At 37.7% G+C, this 26,936-nt stretch overlaps 1 protein-coding gene across 1 annotated transcript in view; it reads left to right on the forward strand.

Moving 5' to 3' along the window:
• UNC5C (unc-5 netrin receptor C) overlaps window positions 1-26,936 on the forward strand; it is a 396,902-nt gene that overhangs the window by 231,080 nt on the left and 138,886 nt on the right. Inside the window, exon 3 of the mRNA XM_032137047.2 lies at window positions 22,151-22,294. Coding sequence (XP_031992938.1) covers window positions 22,151-22,294 — 144 coding nt within the window. The remainder of the gene's footprint in view (window positions 1-22,150; window positions 22,295-26,936) is intronic.

Below are 26,936 nucleotides of genomic sequence, written 5' to 3' on the forward strand. Positions count from 1 at the left end.
CAGCTGGGACTACAGATGTGTGCCACCATGCCCAGCTAACTTTTGTATTTTTAGTAGAGACGGGGTTTCACCATGTTGGCCAGGCTGGTCTTGAACTCCTGACTTCGTGATCCACCTGCCTCGGCCTCCCAAAGTGCTGGGATTACAAGCATGAGCCACCGCGCCTGACCCGAAAACCTTCTTTACTGTTTGTCGACTGTAATCTTTTTCACAGAATCTCTATTGAAATATCATGAGATCTTAATGTCACACCAGGAGATGATTTAGGAAATGCTGCTCACACATGGTCAAAGGGCAACTACGGGAGATCTGTATGAATTCTATCAAGTGATGCCTACTCTTTTCTTTACACTTTTGAGCATTATAATCATAGAAACATGAAGTTTTGAGAACTATGGCAGTCATTTAGTTCAGCTTAATTATTGGCATGCTCTTCATTAAATTGAGTGAAACTAATTTTTTATTATCTTGACTTTGTAGACCTACTTTCGTCAGATGGAACTTCAGAAAATAAGTTTGTTCACATCTTGTCCTCTTATTATTAGTCTTAGATAAATTGAAAAAGACAATTATCACATCTCTCCCCTCTTTATTCTAAACATTACAGCTGAAGAGAAAGCTCCATGAAATCCGGGGTCGTGTCTGTGTTTTTTACTGTTCCTGTTCCTGCTTAACATGGTGTTGGGTACTTAATAGGGGCTCAACAAATACGTTTTGAATGAATTAACTATCCCTTATACCATACTTTTCTTCACTCCACCTCTGTCAGCATCTTGCTCATTCTTAAAGAAGTATCTCCAATGCAATACTGTGAATGAATCTTTCTATATATAAACCCAAGTCATAGGTAAATATGTCCTCATTTCTGTTATTTGTACTTCCATTTTCATTACACTCATGGTGATTGTGGAAATATTATGATAATTCATATTATCAATATTTGACCTTTGACTTTTTCTTTTCTTTTTTTTTTTTTTTTTTTTTTTTGAGACGGAAGCTCACTCTGTCACCCAGGCTGAAGTGCAGTGGCATGATCTTGGCTCACTGCAACCTCCACCTCCTGGGTTCAAGAGATTCTCCTGCCTCAGCCTCATAAGTAGCTGGGACTACAGATGCTGCCGCCACGCCTAGCTATTTTTTGTATTTTTGGTAGAGACAGTGTTTCACTGTGTTGGCCAGGCTGGTCTCAAACTCCTGACCTCAGGTGATCCACCTGCCTCAGACTCCCAAAGTGCTGGGATTATAGGCGTGAGCTACCGTGCCTGGCCAATATTCAACCATTTTTGAAGTGCAAAAATCACAGTCTTATATTCAATATCATGTGTTATTTATTAAAGTTATATTTATGTATACATATATTAATAGATGTGCATGTATATATAATATAGGTAATCTCTGTCTCTTCAACTAGATTGGAATGGTATGGCATAGTTTATATTTTGTAAAGCTTTTTATTTTCTGTAGTTTACAACAAGGTGCTAAGCACAGGCAATGATCAATGACAGTATTTTCTGAGATCATAGCTACTCATCCTACTAAATTTGTGTAACTGAAATTTAGTGAGACAAACCAACAGTGTATTTGGAATATTTCATGAATAGGTAATTTGAGGAATACATAAAGATGGCTTAATCTTCTGTAAGAAGAGTTACTTTATACAATAAATATACCTATCACACCAATTGTTATTCTCCATGTAATCATTTTAAACTCAGTTCTCATTAACAGAGTGAACAATTTCAAAAGGAAGTTATGTGGGGTTTGCTTATATTTTAGTAAATGATGCATAAAATTTGAAAACTCTACTTGAACCTCATTCCATAATTTGTTATTTAAGTCAGTGCGAGTATTGCCTTTGCAAGAATGGAGCTTTATATCTGTAATACAGTTGTCTGCCAATGAAGATAAATGATTCTGGAATTTAAATCAATTATTTATTTGATTTCTTTCTCAGAGGTACTTATTTCAATACCAGAAACTAACAATTTTTCTTTTCAGTATGAGGCTGGCCCCAGGGCTGAGTAAATAAAAATAGAAAATTGATAAGGACCCATGTAGTACATGAAGGCTGTTTCACTGAGTTAATCTGATAACGTCACAAGATAGTAGTTGCTGGTTAGTCATAACAGAATATCAATTGTCCTGGATTGAAAGGTGTAATGTTTTCTCACCTTTACTTTGCAATCATATTCTAGGCCATATCTGTGCAATAAATATATGCTATTAAAATCTTCTATACAGTATGAAGATTCAAACATTAAAAATCTTCCCCATGGGATACCGAACTATATAGTTCAGCTTATTTTTCATTTATTAGTGTTCACAATTGATTCATCCTTATTTCACATTGACTTTGTCTTTAAACACCTGGGCTAAGATGGCCAACATAAACTCAGCTGCAATTTAAAAAACATGGTTAGATCAGAGTTCTAGAACTTACATTATTTGTTGCAGTTGCTTCCATTATATCACGCAGATGAACCTCTGCTAGCTGACTTATTTGGGCTCACCTTCTGGATATAAACGTTTTTGTTTTCATTCTTTTTCTAACTTACAAAAAGAAGAGAAAATTGAAAATTTTTAGGCTACACATTTAGATTCTTTTTGTTTCTAATCTATTGTTGTCATGAAGTTCTTATTGTTATTGTTATTTGTTCATTTTTGGTAATTCTGATATTTGCAAATATCAGTATTATAGACCCTGTATGTACTCCAAAGCACCCCGACTATATCCTATTTGCAGAACTATGTAATTTTAATTTAATTATATCCCATGGGGAAGATTTTTAGGGTTTGAATTTCATACTGTACAGAATATTTCACTAGCATATATTTATTGCACAGATGTGGTCTAGAACATGATTGCAAAGTAAAGGTGAGAAAACATTACACCTTTCAATGCAATTTTAGCAAGTTGTGTTTCACTAGGGGAAAAGAGAAATTTTCTAAAATTATATACAGTGAGAGTTTTTAGTGTAAGAAACATAAAGGACTTCTCCCCTGCCAATTAACACTTAGGGCAAGGTTACTTGTAACACATAACTCCTCTTCCTTTCCACAGTGAAGATGAAAGCACTGATTAATACAATTTAATCAAGAATATGCATATAAGTAGATATGTTAAGTACAGACACACATATTTGTGTGTGTGTTTTTCCAAATTCAGAAGAGAAAAAATCAAATTATGTCCACCCTCAGGCCCACGCAGAGGCTACAATAAGAAGCAGGAGTCCAAGGACCATTCTTCATCTAGATAACATGCTACTGAAATGGACATTTCAGGAGCAAAATTAGTGATTGTGTTGCTATAGCAATTTTGCCACATGCTCAGCAACCATGCATATGCTGTGGCCTGAGTTTTAATATGACCACTTCGACGTGAGAAAAGAACAATTGTTAAAAGCCGTATTGTACTTTTTAATCTAACCTTTGGCTAAAGTATGTGACGGGTTTAAGAAGAGTCTCTTTTACTTTCTTTTCTTTTCCTTTTCTTTTTTTTTTTTTTTTTTTTGAGATGGAATTTCTCTCTTGTCACCCAGGCTGGAGTACAATGGCATGATCTCGGCTCACTGCAACATCCGCCTCCTGGGTTCAAGTGATCCTCCTGCCTCAGCCTCCCCAGTAGCTGGGATTATAGGCGCCCGCCACCACACTGGGCTAATTTTTGTATTTTTAGTAGAGACGAGGTTTTACCATGTTGGCCAGGCTGGTCTTGAACTCCTGACCTCAGGCGACCTGCCCACCTGGCCTCCCAAAGTCCTGGGATGTACAGGTGAGAGCCATCTTGTGCTTTATTTTTGTGGAAGAAACACCTTTTTTAAAGTTTGAGGTTGTCATATAAAACAGATTAAGCATCATTTTAAAGGAAGTTTAAGAAACAATGTATGCTTAAAAGAGAGAGTCCGCTTCCAAAAGAGCATAGCTTTTCTCCTAAAATTTAAATATTATTGTTGGGTGTCTGAACCTATTGTGCTAAATATAAGTAAACTGGTTGGTAATTATGAGATAATTATCCAGGCTGTTGTTCCATTCTATTTGTTTCTGTACCACTAAATCTTAGTACCCATTATTCGCTCAATAATTTGGTCAAAATCTTGATGCTATTTCTCTCTCCCCACTCTATCATTTTTTGGCATCTTTGAAAACACAACAGAGAACTTTTTAGTTAAAAATTTCCACAATCGATGAATAATCAAACGCGAACCCTTGAATTGGGAGGACATCGCTAACTAGCTGTGGATCGCGTTGTCTTCCCCCGTGTTTACCGTCAGTCCTGAGTCTTCCCTCAGCTGGTGATTCTCAGAACAGTCCTGGGGAAGTCTGTTGAAATATCCATTCTTGCCAGATCCTCTAAATAGTACCTTTTGGAGATATAAAAACCAGCCCATGTAACATGAGCACTACCATTAGCCAACTATCAGGGTCTGGCAAAAAAGTAAGCACAGCATGTAGGAAATACAGTATCTTGCAATGAAAAGCAATTCAGATGAGGCAGCCTTGGACTCATTTCTAATTTCATCAAAGGCTTAACCTGATTATAAAAATTGTGTTCTGGAAGAAAGTTTCCAGAACATGAAGGCAAGAGCCACAAGGAACGATTAGGGCAGGAACTGTCAACCCTGGCTGCACTTGACAGTTACCAGGGGGGACTTTTGAAAACACCTAGGTCCTGGCCCCAGCCCCAGAGATAATAATTTAATTGGGAACAGGCCATAGCTTTTCCTCTGTCTGTTTGTTTTAAGCTCTCTAGTAATGCTAATGTACAACCAGGCTTGAAAACCAGGGCATGAGAGAGATGCTATTTATTGTAAAAGTGTGGCAGAGAGGTAGTACATAGATGTTCTGTTCAAAATCCATGACCTAGATACTTTACTTGGTGCTGTAAGTAGAGACATAACCAAGACTTGATTACTGCACTTACAGATATTCCAGTCTGGAGGGAGCGAAAGAGAGGAGGGAAAAGAGAGATGGGGGGAAACGAGTATGCTTTACGATTTGCTCAGGCTTTCCTCTCATTCTGAGAATAAATTCATGAAACCCCTTGGTAGTCCTATGGTATAGAGTTACATGGATAGAGCTCCTGCTTTCTTCAATATCCTTTCCCCTGTCTCTGCCTATTAAACTGCTAAAGCAGAAGGATAGCAGCCTCCTGGGGGAAGTGGGGGGAACTCTCAGGCCTAAGTGAATTAAAATTTCACTGGAAAAACCCAGGGGAATGTTCTGTACAAGGCAAGTCCAGGAATGGCAGGCAGTGAATGGCATGCCTCTTTTTATAGCTACACCCTGGATGACCCTGGGCAATGATGCCCTCTGTATGAAGTGACCTCAGTGACTAAAGGCTGCCTCTCCACACCCATTCTGGGGGCATTTGTGAAACCAGAAAAACACTGCATGGCAGACAGTTTTTTCTCACCTTTTTGTTCTGTCAGATTTCTGCATCCAGGCTTTGAATGGACAGTAAATGCCCTTAGTCACTGCATTTGTCTCCTAGGCTTAAAACAACAGAAATGTATTTTCTCATGGTTTTGGAGGCTAGAAGTCTGAAATCCAGCAGAGCTGCCCTCTTCGGGGAGCTCCAGGGGAAAATCTGTTTCTTGTCTCTTCCAGTTTCTGGTGGCTGCCCTGGCACTCCTGGGCTTCCAGCTCCATCACTGCAATCTCAGCCGCCATCTTCACGTCACCTTCTCCTCCACATCTGTCTTCCTCTCTGTGGGTCTCTTCCAAGGATTCTTGTCGTTGGATTCTGGGCTCACCTGGATAATCCAGGATATTATCCTGGATTACCTAAAAGTCTTGTTTATATTCTTCAAGGTGAACATATTTTTATCTGCACTTGATCTGTATTTTCCCCTCTGCTGTCCTCCCAGGCTGTTCATCTCCTTATCTCAAGATCTTTAATGACTTCTGCAAGGAACTTTTTGTCAAACAAAGTAAGATTTACAGGTCCCAGGGATTCAGACATAGACATATCTTTCGTGGGACACTATTCAGCATTCAGCCCACTACAGCCACCAAGCATTTGCCAGGAAAAAAAATCACTTAATATGACAGTGCAGGAGGGAAGTGATGGTGGAGAGACCGAGTAGGAGTGGTGGGTGCTGAAAGTAAAGGCACTTACCCACCTGGCTGTTTTTCCTCATTTGGTCGGTATTTCTAAGGTAACTATAAATGGAGCAGGCAATGAAAGCATTCCCTAGTGTTCTTTATCAGCTTTCTGAGGCCTCCCCCAGTCTGCTGCCTTCTACTCGGGGCCAGAGACAGGAAGCAAACTGCTCAGCCTGGCTCTGCACAGCGCTCATTTTCCCCCTGCTCACAGCATCCTTGCCAGCCCCTGCACTGTGACAGCCATCCCGTCTCATTCTCATTGCCACGTTTCTCATACAAGTTCTTTCTCCACATTGTTGCCAAAGCCAAACCAAAATAGCCAATACAATCCAAAGAGCTTCACTTTATAATTTCCTTTACACACGCACATATACACACGCACACACTTATTTTTGCTTGGCCTAGCAACACAATGGGAATGTAAACACGTTGTTAATGCAGCCGCTCTCAGTTGGTTTCCCAGATGGCTTGAGTTCAATAGATTTTTCCCCCTGATTTCCTCAGCTTCTCCTAGCAAGTGCTAAACAGCCATTATGCCTTTTCCTGCACATTGAGATTCATCTGCAGCTACTAAACTGCCTCCAAAGTGCTTCAATTTTGCATGAGCGCTAAGCTGGGGTCTGGGAGACATTACCCAGTGCTGAAGGCCCAGATCATTAGAAAGAGCATGTAAATCCTCTGAACCAGAAATAAAAAGTGCAGAGATTTCCTTTGTGAAGTCCCAACTGCTGCTTTATGTAAAACATGAACCTTTGGCAAGGTTTTATGTGGTCCCATTCCCGTTTATTTTTGCTTTTTTTTTCTTTTATTTTGGCATGTGTGTTCTTTTTTTTTTTTTTTCTAAGCAGTGAGATTTCCATCAGGAACATATGAAATTACAGCCATTCTCTGCCATTATTTTTCTTTTTAGGACCTCAGATCCCTCTTCACTTTTAATAGGGATGATACCTTGAAGTATTGCGAAAGGATTTCCTATATGATTGACTTTTTAAAAAACTTGCTGAATACCAAGAAACTTTGAGGTGGAATGGATTGACATTTACAAGCTATGTACAGGGGACAAAAATCTATATTATTTAAGTATAGATGTAAGGAGTATGCAGACGTTGGATTATGGACAGAAGTTGGAATACAAGCTAAAAGGGATTGTGAAAACTGTTAATGAGAAAGCAGTGGTTCTATTCTTCTCATTTTTCGATAGGTATTTCCCTGTACATTATTACCTAAAAGTCTTGTTTGTATTTTTCAAGGTGAACATATTTTTGTCTGCCCTTGATCTGTATATTCACCTCTGCTGTCCTCCCAAGCTGTTTGTCAGACCATCTTGCCACAAATTAAAAGTGTGCCTGCGATCAGCTCCAAAGTGCCTATGAGAGGGTGGGGATGCTAGGCTTGGAATCCTGAGAGCCCCATGGTTTTGCATGCTGTGGGGCTGGATCCACACTCCAAGTCCTTGGCTTTGTAACCAAAAACACTTATGATAGAAAGGTTGACTCTCCATCTTTATTTATTATTTCCTTTGCAGTAGGATTTTTTGATCAGTTGTAATAACATTTATTTTGATCTATCATGTACCCGTTTAAGAGTAATAAACCAGGCTCCTTTTACATGTTTTCTCTATAATTATTTCCCTTTTTTCCATGTATATATATAGTAGATCATGCTATCTTCCTTTTAGGATTCTGAGAGTAAAAATGTGTGCTTGATGTACACTTAATGATCAGATACAGCAGTTCATTATTTATCTCTAAACACATTTCCAAGGACATTTATTAACCACTGATTTATTCAACAGTGAATATGCAAGTGAAATCTGACAGAAGTGTTACCAAATGGGTTTATAATAAGTTATGAAGTAAATGCATTCCAGCTTGGAAGTAAAAAGAAAATACTAGATGAATAATATGCATACAAATGCACATAGAGACGTTAGGTGCCTATGTATACTCTCTGTGTAATATATCCATTTTTATGCTGAACCTCAGTTTTGTTTGTCAGCGTGTTGTATGTATCCTTCCAGCTAAATATTCCTATCCATTAATTTTTCTTTAGTAAAAACATCGCTAATCATGAAAATGTCATCATCTTTATTAGTGCTAGTATCATTGCAAAATATTATTTACTATGATCCATACCTCATGGCTCTAACTGCGTATATTAAATAGCTACCTTTCATGTTCTTCTTCTAGTGGAAATTGTTTATCCACAAAAGTACGTGTCCTTTGAAGCAATACATTTGTAAAAGAAAGGAAGAAGAACAAAACTTTGCCTGGAGATATGAATAAACATGATTGAAGCTGTTTGTTCAATTGTCAATATTATACAGTTACATAAGTGTCTCAGGGAATTGGAGCTCATAGTGGGAAACAATCACTTTTCTTTTTCTTCTTTGTAATGCTAGTGTAGAATAGACATAAACACATTACAAGTTCCAAAAATACTCAGAATCTGGGTTCACTCCTGACTAAGGCAAGAAGAGCTGCCCTGAACAAGGTCACCTTCCTAAGATTGTTATGACAATGAATGTACCATTCTAACATGTTTCAGCCATTCCATCTTGGGAGTAGGGGGTGTCTAAATGCTACAGCAGCTTACCATAACACAGACTTAAATGATATGGAACATAATATGCTTGGCACACAGTAGGTTTTCAGTAAATACCTATTGAATAAATGAATGAAAAAAATACTTATAAAGTCCATGAAACTTTGTTGCTTTTTTACCATGATCCAATGCTTACCTCCAAACAATTAAAATTTATTTTTAATTTGACATTTTGTTAGATACACAAACACGGATTTCCATTAATTCTGAGGGTTTTCAAATATCTGAATGTTTGATTTTAATATTATGCCCAACTGCCTCAAAATGCAGAGTAATTTACTATATAACAAAATATTATTTTCAAAATTTCATGTTTGCAATGTTTTTCAAAATGTACTTTCCAGTATAAATGTTGAACAAATTGACGTGAAATACTAGGTCATAGTGTTTAAGTACCGTTATCATTTTCTTTACAGTCAATCATGTTTTGATGTTTTTGCAAGAGATAATAAAACTGAAACCACAGAAAAGTGGCATCTGAGTTGTGGAGAGTGTTGAATAGCAGCTCGAGAGCTCCCTGAGGGGGCTCACATTCTAGTTGGAAAGTGAAGGAAGACTCCAGAAGACATGATTATACTTATCAATTTTATATCTTTTTTAAAATATGGATGTTAGCTTATTCTGACCAAAATTAGTCAGAACTAACCTACTTAGTAATTTCTGTTCAATTGCTTAATGTCTCTGCCTCACCTGTGTTATTGAAGAGGGATATAGGGAATGCCTGATAGAGGAGCTGTGCAAGCATTGTGGTTGTCAAAATAAATAGACCTTATACACTTTGATTCTTCATGTCAGGATAGCTCCACTATATCTACACTTCAGGATGGTGGGGTTCTGGAGGATTAGCAAAATTCCAGGTGGCTTGGCTGAAGGACAAGAAACTTAAAGGCAACTCCCCTGAAATCATTTCTAGTGTTCAAAATCCATTTCTAAAGAACTAGCCTCATCTGCATTGCCCTGAACAACTGAAATCTTCACTCAGACTTGACTTGCCCAACTCCACTGAAAATTCCCCAAACCAGTCATGTCTTTCTCATCTGGGTATGTGCCTAATATAATTTTCAATTAGGGGTGCTCTTCTCCCCTCCTAAGTCTTTATAGTACTTCAAATGATAATTTTGTGAATAGAATACAGCTTTATTCTCAAGATAATTATGATGCAGTACATTTTAAAGACATTTTATGGATTTCAAGTACTTTCGTAACTGTTATTTCATTCCTTTTCTCACAACACAGCAAGACAAACACATTTTTAGTCTTATTTCACAAGATGGGAGACCAAGGTTTGATGAATTTAAGATTTGCCGAAAGTCAGCCAACAAATACAGAGCAGAATTTACTTTCTTATCTCAATAAATCACTAGGTTGTTGTGTGTTAGGTGAATATGTTTTCAGTCACCTATTTGCAATCATAATTGTCCTGAGTGAGTGGAATTTTTAAACATATGAATCTTTATAGTACGCTTTTTAAAGTTTCATTAAGACTATGAAACATACTGCTTTTAAGATAAACAAATAGCAATCCTCAATAGAACATACTACGTGTGAACTGTTGTAAGTGGTAGTCACTCAGAAGTGATTGCTCTTAATGCTTGTTTTCAAATCATTTGGAGTAAATGCAAAATGAAAGCCCATGGGGATGAGTAATTATTATTCTGGATACATATACCTGGTTTCCACTGTCAGACAGTGTTTTTAGAGGAACACCAAGGATATTGCTCTTAACACTTATGATTAATGACTTGATGTAAGATCAAAGATCTGAAAACCATTTTGTAATAATAATTAAAATTAAAATTATTAAAATTCCTTTAAAGTAAGTGTATCCTTGTTTACTAATAGAGACAAATTATTCTTCCTGAAGCATGTCATTTTCAAAACTGTCATTTTACCAATTTACAATTTTCACAATCTCACTGCTCCTAAGAACGAACTTCCCTAGCTGCCATTCACAGCTCTTCACGAATCTTCTCTTCTATCTAATTCAACACTTATTCCTGTACTCAATGAATGTAAACTACTCTCCCCTGGAGTGCTCCATGCATTTTCATCTCTGCTCTTTGGCTTCGCGCTATTCTCTGTTCCTGAAGTGTCTTTGATTCCTTTCTCTAAATCTTTAAACCCAAACCTTGTTTCAGTGTCAATCTCAAATATTCCACTTTGCCATGTTCCCCCAATCTCTCCATCTGAAACTATTTCACTATAGCTTTTGTCATGGGATTTTCAGAATTTTCTAAATTTTGGATTATTTTTATTCAGTAGATCAACGTAGAGAATGCTAAACAAAACCATACTGAGAGCCACGATGAGATGAGGTTCTGTGGCTACATTGACTGTAGGGCTCTGTGGCTTAACAAATTGAGGGAAAATGATGCTAATCTGTACTAAACAGACTTTTTTACTACAGAACTTCTGACCAATGCCTTTTAATATATGGATGGGCGTTCTGAGTTTTGTAGAGGAGGGTGTATTGAACAGAAATTCCCAAGCTTGTTTGACCATGGAACTCTTTTCTGAGACATAGTTTCAGGAATATTGGTGTAGTGAAAGGAATAGGAACATTGGATTCAGACAAATGTGGGTATAAATCTTTATTTTGGTACTTATTGGCTATATGAACAATTGTTTAGATTCTGTTCTCTGCTCCTTACATATTTATTATAGATTTGATAGTATGAATCCCCAAGGATTGTTATGCAGATTAACTGAGACGCACGGTAGCTGTTCAAAAAATACTAGTTACCTTTACTCTTCTAAGTTACAATTAAATTTACTTTATGCCTGGGATTAAACACTTTATTTTCTGTTGTAACTATATATATGTACAAATCATTCACTTATTTAACATATATTAACTGGACAAATATTTGTGCCAGTTACTGTACTGATGGATACAGAATGCATAGGACAGGGCCTGTACTCAATGAACAACTATTTTATCTCTAGTCTTAGTATCTTCTGAAGGGAGCATTCATAAGCATTTCATCAATGTGGCCACCTAAGAAACTATCACAATGAATGAAATATGTGCTTAAGAATTATCTTCATACTGGAATGTCACCCACAAGAGAACAGAGACCTTATCTCCTTATGTGCTTTCTTTTCTGTTTTTTTTTTGTTGTTGTTGTTGCTGTTGTTTTTTGAGACTGGATTTCACTCTGTCACCCAAGCCAGACTGCAGTGGTGCAATCATAGCTCACCATAAGGTCAGACTCCTAGGCTCAAGCAATACTCCTGCCTCAGCCTCCTGAGCAGCTAGTACTATAGGCATATACAACCATGCCTAGCTAATTTTCTGATTTTTATTTGTAGAGACAGGGTCTCTTTATGTTGCCCAGGCTTGTCTTAAAGTCTTGGCCTCAAGCAGTCCTCTCGCCTAGGCCTCCAAAAGCTCTGGAATTATAGGCATGAACCAGTGTGCCAAGGTGATATCTTCTTTCTTTAGCACTGTATCCCCAGCACATGGAAAAGAAAAGTTATTGTCACATAGTAAAGTCTCAAGAAATATCTATTGAATGAATGACTGGACAAGAGTAATAGTGAAGTGTATAATTCACAAGTGTACAGTTAACTGGATTTCCAAGAACATATTACTGTGCCCCACTTTTATTAGCAGGCATCATTTTGTTAAATTTTATTAAAATTGTATTAAAACTACTCATGAATGCCTGAAACAAGGAAGCAAAGACATGCATGTAGTAAGATTTAGGTCATAATTAGGAATTATATTTTCCAAGAAAAATGTTGGAATATACATTCAAATATGTATAATATGTTTGGTGTTTTAGGACAAATATTTACAAGAATGTTGCATTTGCTAATTCAATGGAACATGCTTTGTGCCCTTCCAAATTAAATAAATTGCTGTCACGTATTCACAAAATTGTTTCTTTATATTCCAAAGAATATTGACACACAAGGCATGAGTTAATTACAGAAAGCATTTTAGCTGCCCTTTTAGTATCAGAAAGTCTTCTTTGCACACATTTGAAAGACTTTTTTTTATCACCAAAGTTAAAAACAATTAAATGACAGCTAGTGCTTGTAAGGTTGATTTCTAGCAATTCGTTGCAACTTTAAATGTAAGACAGAAATATTTTGCACACCCACCATTCAAGTTATCCCTCAGATATGGACTCTAAGTTTGATGTTAGTTGGAAAGTCAAATCAAAAATAGAAGGCCTAGTTCTCTTGTAAAACTCAAAACCTGATGCTCGCACAAAGGAAAGAGGAAAGGAAAGAGGAAAACTGTGTTGTGATTGCCAGAGTAAGTTTCATTTTTCATTCTATGTAACATTGTCTTATAATTAAAATTTCAAGTTTTAAGGCAGAAAACTATGCATTGATCTATAGTTGTCATAGAGCTTTCTAGAAGCACTAGAACCCCCCCCAACCCAGATACACAATCCAGTGAATATTCTTCTCAGTTCTAGACAAAACAAAAATATAACAAAGCACAGATCCTCATTTGACACAGGCTGCCACACAGAGCCAAGTTACTAAAAACTATGACCATAAAAAGAAATCGAGCCAATGACCTAGAAATGCTTCCAAGCAAATCCCTTGAACCACTCAGTTTCAGTCATATTAATTCTTTAACCTTTGAATAAATTTAGCCTTCTAAATTTATTAACACAATTGTATATATTTATGGTGAACAACGTGATGTTTTGAAATATATATATCATGGAATGGCTAAATCAAGCTAATTAACCTATACATCACCTCATATACTTCTCATTTTTTTTGTAATGAGATCACTTAAAATCTACTGTCTTAGCAAATTTCAAATACACAACACATTACCATTAACTGTGGTCATCATGTTGCACGTCTCTTGAACTTACTCTCCCTATCTAACTGCAATTTAGTATCCTTTGGCCAACATTTTCCCAGTCACCCATCTTGGGACCCCCTACCCTCTGTGAACCACCATTTTTGCTCTGCTTCTATTGTTTCAACTTTTTTAGAATCCACATATAAGTGTGATCATGCAGTATTTGTCTTCCTGTGCCTGGCTCATTTCATTTAACATAATGTTCTCCAGGCTCGTCCAAGTTGTGGGACATCAAAATATTTCCTTTGTTTTTAAGATTGAATCATTTTCTCCTGTGTAGATGTACCACATTTTCTATCACCACTCATCTATTGATGGACACTTAGGTTAATCCCGTATCTTGGCTATTGTGAATAGCCAAGTGCTGCAGTGAATGTAGGGGAGCAGATATCCCTTTGAAATACTGATTCCTTTACTTTGGGTATATAACTATTAGTGGAACTGCTAGATCATATGGTAGTTTTATTTCTGTTTTGTTTTGTCTTAAGGAAACTTCATACAGTTTTTCATAAGGCTGTATTAATTTACATTCCCACCAACAGAGTGCAAGGATTTCCTTTGCCCCATATCCTTTGTCAACACTTGTTGTCTTTTGTCTTTTTGATAGTAGCCATTCTGCCAGGTGTGAGGTGATATCTCATTGTTTTAATTTGTATTTCCATGAGGATTAGTGATGTTGAACATATTTTAATATACCCTTGGCCATTTGTATGTCTTCTTTTGAAACATGTCTTTTGGGATCCTCTGCCCAGTTTTTTAATTGGGTTCTTTTTCTTGCTCTTGAGTTGACTGAGTTCCTTATACATTTTATCTATTAACCCTTTATCAGATGTATGGTTTACAAATGTTTTCTCTCATTCCGTAAGTCGTCTCTTCACTTTGTTGATTACGTCCTTGCTGTGCAGAAGCTTTTTAGTTTGATGTATTCCTATTTGTCTATTTTTGCTTTTGTTGCCTGTGTTTTTGGGGTCATATTAAAAAAATCATTGCCTAAACTAATGTCAAAGAGCTTTTCCTCTATGTTTTTTTCTAGTGGTTTTACAGTTTCAGGGTTTACATTTAAATTTTCAATCTATTTTGAGTTGGTTTTTGTATGTGGTATGAGTTAAGGGTCTAATTTCATTCTTCTGCATAGGGATATCCAGTTGTCCCAACACTATTTATTGAAGAGACTGTCCTTTCCCCATTGTGTATTCTTGGCATCTCTGTCAAAAATCAATTGACCATAAACATATGGATTTATTTCTGGGCTAGCTATTTTGTTCCATTGGTCTATGTGTCTGTTTTCATGCTAGCATTATGCTATTTTGATACTGTAACTTTATAGTAGATATGGAGATCAAGTAACGTGATGCCTCCAGCTTTGTTCTTTTTGCTTAAGATTGCATTAGCTATTCAGGATCTTTTGTGATTCTATATGAATTTTAAGATTGTTTTTCTAATTCTGTGAAAATTGTCATTGGAGTTTTGATATGGATTGCATTAAATTTGTAGACCACTTTGGGTAATATGAACATTTTAACAATATTAGTTTTTCTAATCCATGAACATATCTTTCCATTAATGTTTTTCTTGTTCTTTTTTTTTTTTTTTTTTGAGACAGAGTCTTGCTTCGTCGGCCAGGCTGGAGTGCAGTGGTGCAATCTCGAATCGCTGAAACTTCTGTCTCTCAAGCAATTCTCTGCCTCAGCCTCCCAAGTAGCTGGGATTACAGGTGCCTGCCACCATGCTCAGCTTATTTTTGTATTTTTAGTAGAGACAGAGTTTCACCATCTTGGCCAGGCTGGTCTCAAACTCCTGACCTCACGTGATCTGCCCGCCTCAGCCTCCCAAAGTGCTGGGATTACAGGCATGAGCCACTGCACCTGGCCTTCCATTAATGTTTTTCTTCTTCAATTTATTTCATTAATGTTTTACTGTTTTCAGTGTACAGCTCTTTCATCTCTTTGGTTAAATTTATTTCTATGTATTTTATTATTTGTATAGCTATTATACATGGGATTATTTTCTTTGTTTCATTTTGGGAAAGTTTATTATTCATGTATAGAATCATTACTGATATTTATATGTTGATTTTGTGTCCTGCAACTGTACTGAATTCATTTATTAATTTTAACAGTTTCGTTTAGTCTATAGGATTCTCCAAATGTAACAGCACATCATCTGCAAGCAGAGACAATTTCCGTCTTCCTTTGTGATTTAGAATTTTTTTTCCTCTTGCATAATTGATCCATCTAAGACTTACAGTGCTATGTTGAATAGAAATAGCAAGAGTGGGCATCCTTGTCTTGTTCCTGATCTTAGAGGAAAAACTTTCAACTTTTCACTGTTGAACATAATGCTAGGTCTGGGCTTGTCATATATAGCTTTATTGTGTTGAGATACATTCATTTTCTATCCAATTTGTTGAGAGTTTTTCTCATTAAAGGATGTTGAATTTTGTCAAATGTTCTTTCTGAACTATTAAGATGATTGTCTGATTTTTATCCTTCATTTTGTTGATGTGATGTGTTACATTGATTGATTTGTAAATGTTGAAACATCCTTGCATCCCAGGGATATATCCCACTTGATAAGGGTGCATGATCCTTTTAATGTACTGTTGCATTTGGTTTGTTAGTATTTTGTTGATGATTTTTGCATCTTTGTTTATCAGGGTTATTGGCCTGTACTTTTCTTTTCTTGTAGTGTCCTCAGCAGGTTTTGGTAAGAGGATAATGCTGGCTTTGTAACATGAATTTGGAAGTAGTCTCTCTTCTTTAATTTTTTGGAAGAGTTTGAGAAAAGTTAAGGTTAGTTCTTCTCAAATAAAAGTGCAGGTCCTGGGCCTTTATTTGACGGGAGACTTTTTATTTCTGATTTAATCATCTTACTGGTCATTGGTCTGTTCAGGTTTTCTATTCCTCCATGATTCAGTCTCAGTAAGTGTTGCATTTCTTACATTCATCTTAATCACAAAGATAGTAGCTGTAACTTTAACAAAATTATACTCATAATAAAGCTAATACACCAGTAAGTTGCAATTCCCACTTGCACAAAATAATGTTAGTTAAATTATATAGTTTGCTTATATATTAAACGTTATATTAAAAATTTAATCAAAACATTTCAAAGAGTAGGTAAATTTTGTGTATACAATGTCTTCCTGCTATAGTAGTTAAAGATTGTTAAGTGACTTCATGTAACACAACATTGTATCTTGATTCTGAAATTCTGCCTTTTAAGTTATCACACTTTAATTACTTTAACGAGAGTTATGAGATGCTAAAACAATAATCAGTTTTTGTGGTATGACATCCTTCTAAATAATGACAGGGTGTTTTTGTGATTTAATTAATATCAAGACATCTAGAACTGATATGTTTCATATTTTAAATAATACTAGTAAAAGCTTATAATAGAATGAGGCACTGGAAGAAAGTATGAAAAGATCACACTAATTCAATAAAACTGTAATATATTCCAGAACATCCCAACCTGCAGCTTTGTGTATTTCTTACCAACCTGTGTCCTAACTGTGAATGTACTATAATGAAATTCGGTGGAGCGAGCTCTGCAGTTCTTCTCCAGTTAGAGAGATTGCTGGAGAAAGTCGAATTGCCAGGCCTGCACAACATGATATCTTAAAACTCCCTTTTGCCATAAGAAAGATAAAGTCATGGGGAGAAATCAACTCAGGCATACATAATACCTAAGTCTAAAGTTGGGTTAGGATACTTTTGAAAGAAACATACATGGAGTATCAGAAGGTGCAAATTCATGATCATGAAAATGTGTTTTAAGATGATGTGTGATTTTTTTCAGTATCACCTAATAAACAAGATATGTTCATAAAATATATGAAGAGGCGGACGTGGTGGCTCACACCTGTAATCCCAGCACTTTGCCAGGCCGAGGGGGGTGGATCACAAGGTCAGGAGATCCAGACCATCCTGGCTAACATGGTGAAACCCCATCTCTACTAAAAATACGAAAAATTAGCCGGGCATGGTGGCGGGCACCTGTAGTCCCAGCTACTCGGGAGGCTGAGGCAGGAGAATAGCGTGAACCCAGGAGGCAGAGCTTGCAGTGAGCCGAGATCGCACCACTGCATTCCAGCCTGGGTGACAGAGCAAGACTCTGTCTCGACAAAATAAATAAATAAAAATAAAAATAAATAAAATATATGAAGAGCTTAAGGCTGAGTAATGTTTGATTCATCCTTACATTTCTGCAACTTAACATAATATGTTATTAATAGACTTCAATACTTAATTTGTTTGATAGCACTGTAGATTACATTTTGGGGAAATAAAGATATTATTTTAAGTAATCATTTAATTGGATTAAGCATGTATTTGTGCTCACTTTCTGGTAGTGTCCTAGAAAAACAGTATTTGTGGTGCCTTACCACTATTATGAAATTAAATGTATGCTAAAAATAAAAATGTCATGTCATTATCAGGTCTTATTGCCATATTCATGTGTGACCTCACAAAGATCCAGTCAGAGGGTTGCATTTGAATCTGAATTTCTATATTCATTTGAAATGTATTATTAGCAAGTGCACACTCATACTCATCATAAGACTTCTTGGAATAACATGTTAATTACTTTCCTGCACTCTGGCTCCCAAACAACAACGAATCCTATTATAAAAGCAAATCACTGCAAACTTCAAACAGCACGCATCCTTGAGATGCCACTATTAAAGGAAGCACCATGATAGGAAATCTTTGATGTTATCAGATGTGATGGAAACTACACATTTGTATTTGAGTAAGTCCTGTAGACCAAAGCATTTCCCCCATCCTTAAATAACCTGAAACCAATTTCAAGTTCCCAAATGCTCTTCAAAGCAACCCACCTTAGAAGTAATGCTGATGGCATTTCAAATTCAAGGTAGTTTGCTTTTTCCATCTCCACACTTCAAGCAGGTTTGAAATTATAGGTTCAAAGAGAAAAAATATTATCTACTTTTACCCAAACCACTAGGCTGTAGTCTGATGAACGAACTATCATAGGTAATAAACTTACCTATGGTTATAAAAACATGGCATGTAACCAAGTAGCTCAGAGTCTGAATAATGCAGTCAATTCTACAGAATTCTTCTGAGTCATAAGTATTTAGATACTTCATGCTTCAGTTCTTTCTTATTCTTGTGTTGTTGACCAAAAGTTGGAATGTGAACTTTGGGCTATGTAATAGGACAACTGTACACAACTCAGCTCCTCCTGAATGGGACATCTGTGAAGCTGAATACAAAAATCAGTGTGTGCTTGACTCCAGTGCCCACAGGGAGCCTGAGCCATACAATTCAGAGCATTCAGACTATGAATAACTCCTGTAGCAGGAGGGTTGGTCTGTGGCTTTTTAAAAGGCTTCAGATTTGTGGTCAGTAGAACCATCCATGAGCCTATTTGAGCTACAGGATACAGTGGACCTACTGAATTCCTCCAGCATTTAATTAGGCTTCCTGTAATTGCTTTAAGTAAAAGTGGGGGAGAATGAGACCTGAAGTTATCATCTTGGGACACCAAATATTTGGATGTGGTTTTAATATCCTGAGTGTATTTGTTGCTGCTCTGCATCGTATAAAGAGCCATTATAGTTCTAAGGAAACACATATTGCAAATTTATCAGCCCTTTGGTGACTGTAAGTTACTACAGTAACCTTAAAGGAAGAGGTTTGTTTCCAGTAACTGAATTTCCCCATGAAGAGGGAATGTATAAATAAGTAAAGCAGGAAAAAACCATCAAACATCAGAGAGTAGGGGGAACAAAAGGAGAGAGAGAAAGATATGGGGACTGGGGAAAGAGGTTGTGATTCCATCTTCCCATGGATTTCTGAATTGGAATAATGTGAAAAAATACAATAAGATACAAAAATGAGAGGCCCGAGTAGGCACCAGGAAAGAGGGGGCAAAGTGGTGTTATTTGTTAATGGCCTGGGATTTTTGCTGAGAGGATTGTTACATTAGTTAGACATTGGCTAAAATAATATACTAATCTTCTTTCCACAGAAGGGTGATGGATTGGAATATGCCACTCACTTGGAAATTCTTTTCAAACTGGTTAATATATAAACATACAAGGATTACTAATTTTCAAAACATTGAAATAATTTTAAATGTACTTCATAAGCTTTTGACAATAGAGTTGCCCCTTAGGATCCTGTCATGCCTTGGGATTATAAAACCCACTTTCTTGGGCTTCATTCCCATTTAACTAGTCATTAATGGGCCTATGAGCTTAGAAGTTTCTATGAAACAAGCCCCATCAGCTCTTGATAGGAAATATTGTTTGTTCCCCCAGTGGGACAGCTCCTACTCCCATTGGGTAGTTGTTAATTTCCCTGAGTGTGTTTAGTCATTTGAATATTTTCTAGGTGTTAAGGAAAGTTCTAAAATACAGTTTTTAAGGAGTTCCAGAAAATATACCCTCTCCTGTCCCCTATAATCAAACATTTTGAGAAATTATAACTTTTATGAACTTGTTAAACTATAAAGAATTGAATACACATACACATACACACAGATATATACATTCACACATACACATACACACATATCTATATCTCTTTTACATATCACATATATGTATATATTTAGTTCTGATCTGATCATGTCATCTACTTGCTTAAAACACTTTAGTAATATCCATGGCTTTTAGGAAGAAACTGAAAATATTTGAGACAAAGTCTCACTCATTGCCCAGGCTGGAGTGCAGTGGTGCTATCTCGGCTCACTGCAACCTCCATCTCCAAGGTTCAAGCGATTCTCCTGCCTCAGACTCCCGAGTAGCTGGGATTACAGGCGTGCGCCACCATGCCCAGCTAATTTTTGTATTTTTAGTAGAGACAGGGTTTCACCATGTTGGCAAGACTAGTCTTGAACTCCTGACCTCAAGTGATCCGCCTGCCTTGGCTTCCCAAAGTGCTGGGAATACAGGCATGAGCCACAGTGCCTGGGGGAAACTGCGAATTTTAAACATTGTAGATGTGAGTAGTTCTCAAACTCAGCATGCATTGGGATTACTTGACAGGCTTGTCAAAACACAGATTGCTGGAACTCCCCCAGAGATTCCTATTCAGTGAGTTTGGCATGGAGCCTGAGAATGTGCATTTGCAGCAGCTTCCCAGGTGATACTGATGAAGCTGCTCTGGGGGCCACACTTTCAGAAACACTGGTCTGCACAACTGTATAAACTAGCCCCTTTCTTGTCTCTAGCTTCATCTCATGGCACTATTCTCTGTGGGTGGTGCTCAGTTGTCTTCTCCTAAATTCTCAAACTCGTAATTCCCTTTCCTGCTCTTTCCTGCTCTTTCCCATATGTCCTGTCCCTCCTGCTCACCATATGATTGAGCCAAGCTAACTCATACTGGATCCTTCACACTAGATTGGGTTCCCTGATTACTCACACTCATCCCTATGCCTCTCCTTTGCAGCATTGAATGCAATTGTACCTAAATAATAAGTTGTATAATGCATTGTTAATATGATACCTCTTCACAATAATATAAGTTCATTGAGGGGAAGGACTATCTTACTGATTACTTTCACAAGTGCTGATACAGTATCTTTTACATAATTGATACTAAATAAATATTTATTCAAAGAATAAATGAATAGATGGACATGTGAATAGTGCAAAACAATACATTTAGTCATTCTTACTATACCTATACTTGACCCAAAGCAAATTCTCCTCCTCCCTAGGGGTGTTCTGCTGGTTCCCTCAATGGACACTGTGCTGGAAGTGTGAGAGTTCAAGCTCTGGGAGAACTGGCGGTTGCCCATATGCGTTGTTCAGATAACCCCTGTTGCTCAGGGCAAAGAGGCACATTGAAAAATGAATGTCTGAAACAGCCTTGATAATTCAAGATAAATACCTCTAAAATGATAATCCCAGATGCTTAGTTCAACTTTTTTGTTGTTCAAGATTACATAATGCTGTGAAATAAATTCCAATTACTTGAGCACTTTAGCAGGAGGCTACTTTACCTTTAACAAGGTTTTGGTACATTACAATTACAGAGAAACATTTTGGGCTTTCAAAATATTATGCATGAAAACCTTAAACTTACATATTCTTTGGATACGGTACCAGAAGTTTGTTAACTAAGGCTAGTATCTCTTTCAAGAAAAACGATATGCCATTTAATTGAAACACAACTGCTAAAGTAATTTAGTTATTAAATAATCACAATGACTGTTGGTTTTAGCTTTGTAAATCTGTGTACATATGGTTATTTTACCCACAACTATATAATTGAGGTAAAAACCCTAGAAGATGTGAAATTCAAGTTTATATTTCAATATAGAGAGGAAGATTAAAAAATAGCAAGCTATATTGGGAAAGGAATTATTTTGTGGAGTGATAGAGCCATTCTACTTTCATCCTCAGAATAATCCAGAAGATTTGAACTAGCAAATAAGAGAATGAAAAAGTTGTTGAGTAAAATAACTGGAATGAGAAGAAAATCAAAAGAGATGAGAGACAATATCTGGGTTGTTGATCTATGGCATCAAAAGGGATGACTGGGGGAAAAATATGATGTGATGGTTTATATTTGTTTAGTATGAATCTTGTGTTGACTTAAACCTTTCTTTTTCTCTTGTCAGGTCTCATTGTCCGGGAAGTGAGCATTGAGATTTCGCGCCAGCAAGTGGAAGAACTCTTTGGACCTGAAGATTACTGGTGCCAGTGTGTGGCCTGGAGCTCAGCGGGTACCACAAAGAGCCGGAAGGCGTATGTGCGCATTGCATGTGAGTCATTGTACATAACCACCTTGGGTCTCAGAAGCTGATGCACATAAAGGAAAGTTTACACTGTGACTACTCCAGCACCAAAGAAAACTGGTCAAAAATCCTGGAAAGGCCAGGCGCAGTGACTCACGCCTGTAATCCCAGCACTTTGGGAGGCCAAGATGGGTGGATCACGAGGTTAGGAGATCGAGACCATCGTGGTTAACGTGGTGAAACCTCGTTTCTACTAAAAATACAAAAAATTAGCCGGGCATGGTGGCAGGCGCCTGTAGTCCCAGCTACTCGGGAGGAAGGCTGAGGCAGGAGAATGGCCTGAACCCAGGAGGCGGAGCTGGCAGTGAGCCGAGATTACACCACTGCACTCCAGTCTGGGCTACAGAGCAAGACTATCTCAAACAAACAAACAAACAAACAAACAAACAAAATCCTGGAAAAAAACTGCTCCCAGATTTCTGCATTTGAGCCACATATTCCTCTTAGGTCACCAGGATTTCATTTTATTTTTAATTTTCTTTTTTAGTTTTTAATTTTTGTGGGTACATAGTAGGTGTATATATTTACATGGTACATGAGATGTTTTGATACAGGCATGCAATGCCTAATAATCATATCATGGGGAATCAGGTATCTACCCCTCTGGCATTTATCCTTTTGTGTTACAAACAATTCAATTATACTCTTTTAGTTATTTTTAAATGAACAGTTAAGTTATTATTGACCATAGTCACCCTGTTGTGCTATCAAATAGTAGGTCTTATTCATTCCTTCTATTTTTTTGTACTCATTAATCATCCCCACCTCCCCGCAAAACCCTACCACTACCCTTCCCAGCCTCTAGTAACTATCTTTTATTCTCTATGTCCATGAGTTCAATTTTTTTTTATTTTATTTTTTGTTTTAAGGCACTGAGTAATTTTTCTTTAGGGATGTGAAAGAACTGTGCTACTTTCCAAAGATTTTGATTTTTTTAAAAAATCTAGTAGGAATTAGACGATAGGAAAATCAATCCTTAGAATGGCATATATCATTCCTTGAATGAGTTCATTCTACCACTTTAAGACCAAGTTGAGTCATTTTCCTATTCAAAATAGAGATTACCAAGATAAAGCTTCTCTATTTATTTTGCAACCATTTTAGTACATTGGACCACACACAGCACTGTTTTCCAAATTATGTTAATTTCTAGAGCATACATGTTCAGGAAAAGGTTAAAAGGTACCTTGCAAAAAAGGCTTCCATAATCAAATAAATGTGAGAAATATATTTTTTGACAAAGTTATAGAAGCTTCTTCATTTCAAAACTTCTCAGATGATTTAATACACTAATATGCATGTTATCACCACTAAGGAGAAGGAGGCTGCAGCTTGCCGAGCCCTTTCCTCAGTAAATATTCGCTCTGTCTTAAGCAACATGGATGCCATATAACCTGTCTCAAGGTTTTATATTGAGAAATGTTCTCATACATGAGAAAGCACTGAAATCCGTGTGTTTTCTTTTCCGAACCCTTTACATCTTTACATTTTACTAATTCAATTTTGTGTTGGATGCCAATATCACTTAGCTCTAAGTCCCATCAATCCTGCTTCTAAAGCCTCCCCCAATTTATACTTGTCTCTGACTCCCTTGCTTCTTCATTTAGATGTGGACCATTGCAGACCTTCCAGTTAGTCTCCATGGCTCAAGTCTTTTCTCTATTCCAGCCCTTCCTCCCTGTTACCACAAACACAGTCTTTCTAAAACTTAGGTCTCCTCTTGATAAGGTTTGGTTCTGTGTCCCACCCAAATCTCACCTCGAATTGTAATCATCCCCATGTGTCGTGGGAGTGAACTGGTGGGAGTGAACTGAATCATGGAGGTGGGTTTTCCCCGTGCTGTTCTATGATAGTGAATAAGTCTCAGGAGATCTGATGCTTTTATAAAGGGGAGTTCCCTTGTACATGCCCTCTTGCCTGCCACCATGTAAGATGTTCCTTGCTCTTCCTTCATCTTCCACCATGATTATGAGGCCTCCCCAGCCCTGTGGAACTGTGAGTCCATTAAGCCTCTTTCCTTTATAAATTACCCAATCTGGGGTATGTCTTTATTAGCAGCGTGAGAACAGATAAATACACCTCTCATCTTGCCTCCATTCCTGCTTCAAATTTTATAGTGACATGTGAGATAGGCAAAATTCCTTATAATGGCATATATCATTGAATTAGTTTTCCAGGGCTTACATAACAAAACACCACGGACTGGATGGCTTAAACAATAGAAATTTATTTTCTCACAGTTCTGAAGACTGGAAGTGCGATCTCAAGGTGTCAGCAGGTTTGGTTTCTCCTGAGGCCCCTCTTCTTGGCTTGCCGGTGGCTTCTTTCTCACTGTGTCTTCACATAGTCTTTCCTCTGTGTGTGTGCACATCCCTGGTGTCTCTTTGTGTGTCCAAATTTCTTCTTCTTATAAGGATGCCAGTCAGATTGGATTGGGGCCCACCGTAACAGCTTCATTTTAACTTGATCACCTCTTTAAAAGGCTTGTATGCCAATATAGTCACATCCTGAGATACTGAGGGTTAGGGCTTCCCCATCAGAATTTGGGGGAGTGGGATGTAGTTCAGCCAATAACAACCACATTTTGTGGTTTACATATCCAACCTATGTTTCTAGCTCAGAAGGGTAAGAATTTCTACATTTAATCTAGTAGTCACACTAGATTAAAACTACTTTGATTTCCATGCCTTTCAGCTATTCTTCATGCTGAAGCATTGCATCCTTATCTTACTACCTTTCACAACATATGTGTATATGTTTGTATGTATTTGTTCACTTATTAATTGTTCACTTAGACAAATACTAAGTGAAGATCCACTCTGTTCTTGGGACAATTGTGGGTATTGGGGTTGGTACTAGAAACAAGACATGCAACCATCCTTGCCCTCATGGAGCTCATGTAGTGGTGAGGAAACGCAAACTCTAAATAAAATGAATGATCATCCGGTCTAGAGCAGATGGTAAGTGCCACGAAGAAAAAATACAGCAGGAAAAGGGAATTTGTAGGGCTGGGAGGGAGTGGTCAGGAAGCTTTGCTGAGGAAGTTGACAGTTGCAAAGACCTGAAGGAGGGGTAAGAGGGAATCAGGCAGAGGGGACAGCAGCTGGCACAAAAACCCTGAGGCAGGAGTGTGCTGGTGGGTCCCAAAGACAGCAGTGAGGCCAGAGTGGCTAGAAGAGTGAGTGAGAGGACATCCACAGATGCAGCGAGAAAAGTGAGGCCTGGGCTAAAGATGGAAGGGGTGTGTGTAGATGGCATAGGGTTCTGTAGGTGTTGAAATTATCTTTGGTTTTGTTTGTTTGTTTGTTTGATTTTTGAGATGGGGGTCTCATTCTGTCACCAGGCTGGAGTGCAGTGGCGCGATCACAGCTTATTGCAGCCTCAATCTCCCAGGCTCAGGTGATTCTCCCACCCCAGCATCCCAGATAGCTGGGACTACAGGCATGTGCCACCATGCCCAGCTACTTTTTTGCACTTTTTTGTAGGGATGTAGTTTCACCATGTCACCAAAGCTGGTTTCAAACTCCTGGGCACAAGCGATTTTGCCCACTTCAGCCTCCCAAAATATTGGGATTACAGGAGTGAGCCACCACACCCGGCCCATATTTGGTTTTGAGGATAAGTTGGGAACACTTTGGAATCTTTTCAGCAGAGGAACTCATGACCTGACATCCATTAGCAGAGTCATCTGGCTGCTGTGTTGAGAATGGACCATACTGGGCAAGGGGAGAAGCAGGAAGACCAGTGATGAGACTGCAGCTATGAGAGATGTTAAGCTACCGTAGAATGGAAGCAGTGGAGGTGGTGAGGCCAGGATTTCAGATATATTTAAAAGTAGAGATAACAGCTTTTGTTGAGACCTTGGATGTGTGATGTGAGAGAAAGAAGAGAAAGGATGATTTGAAAGAGCTAAGCCTTTTCAAGGATTTCTTTCAAATGTCTTTAGTGAAGCCATTCCTGCCTCACAGAGGAAGGAGGCTAGGCATTCCTTTCTCAATACTTTCAGAGCAGTTTGTCCGTACTCCTAATATAGGGCTTGTCTCATTTCAATTATATTCACTTATAAAATTTGTGTTTCATGCCAGTGAGTTCCATGAGATCAAGAATTCTATTGTACTTAACTTTATATCTCTCCTGCTTAGTACAATGCCTAGAATATCACAGATGTTTAACTATTTTTTTGAATTAAAACTGTTATAAAGAATTCCCAGTGAAGTTTCTTAAAATGCTCGACACTAATCTTTCCTCTCTGAGAATGTCTAAATAGATTTGCTCTTTGTCTTAAGTGGAATCTCCATGAAATACTGTGAAATGGAGTCATACATGCAGCCAGTGTATTGAGGGGTGCCCTTAGGAACAATATGCTAAGGGTACTAGGATATCAGGTGGAGGAATAAAGGCAATGGTTGGGCAGAGGGAGAAATTGACCTGCAAAGCAAACACAACACATGAGGATTCCGTAGGAATCTGAAGCTCACGTGGCCCTTCAGAGTTATAGCACCCTGAGGCTGAAGGAGTGAGCAGACCTGTATTCCCCTACATAGACTAGTCAGTGGATGAAGACCCTCCTTTACTCCCTACCCCACCAGCATGTGTAACCAGGGCCAAG

Source organism: Hylobates moloch, unplaced genomic scaffold, assembly GCF_009828535.3.
Source record: "Hylobates moloch isolate HMO894 unplaced genomic scaffold, HMol_V3 SCAFFOLD_2, whole genome shotgun sequence".
Lineage (NCBI taxonomy): Eukaryota > Metazoa > Chordata > Mammalia > Primates > Hylobatidae > Hylobates > Hylobates moloch.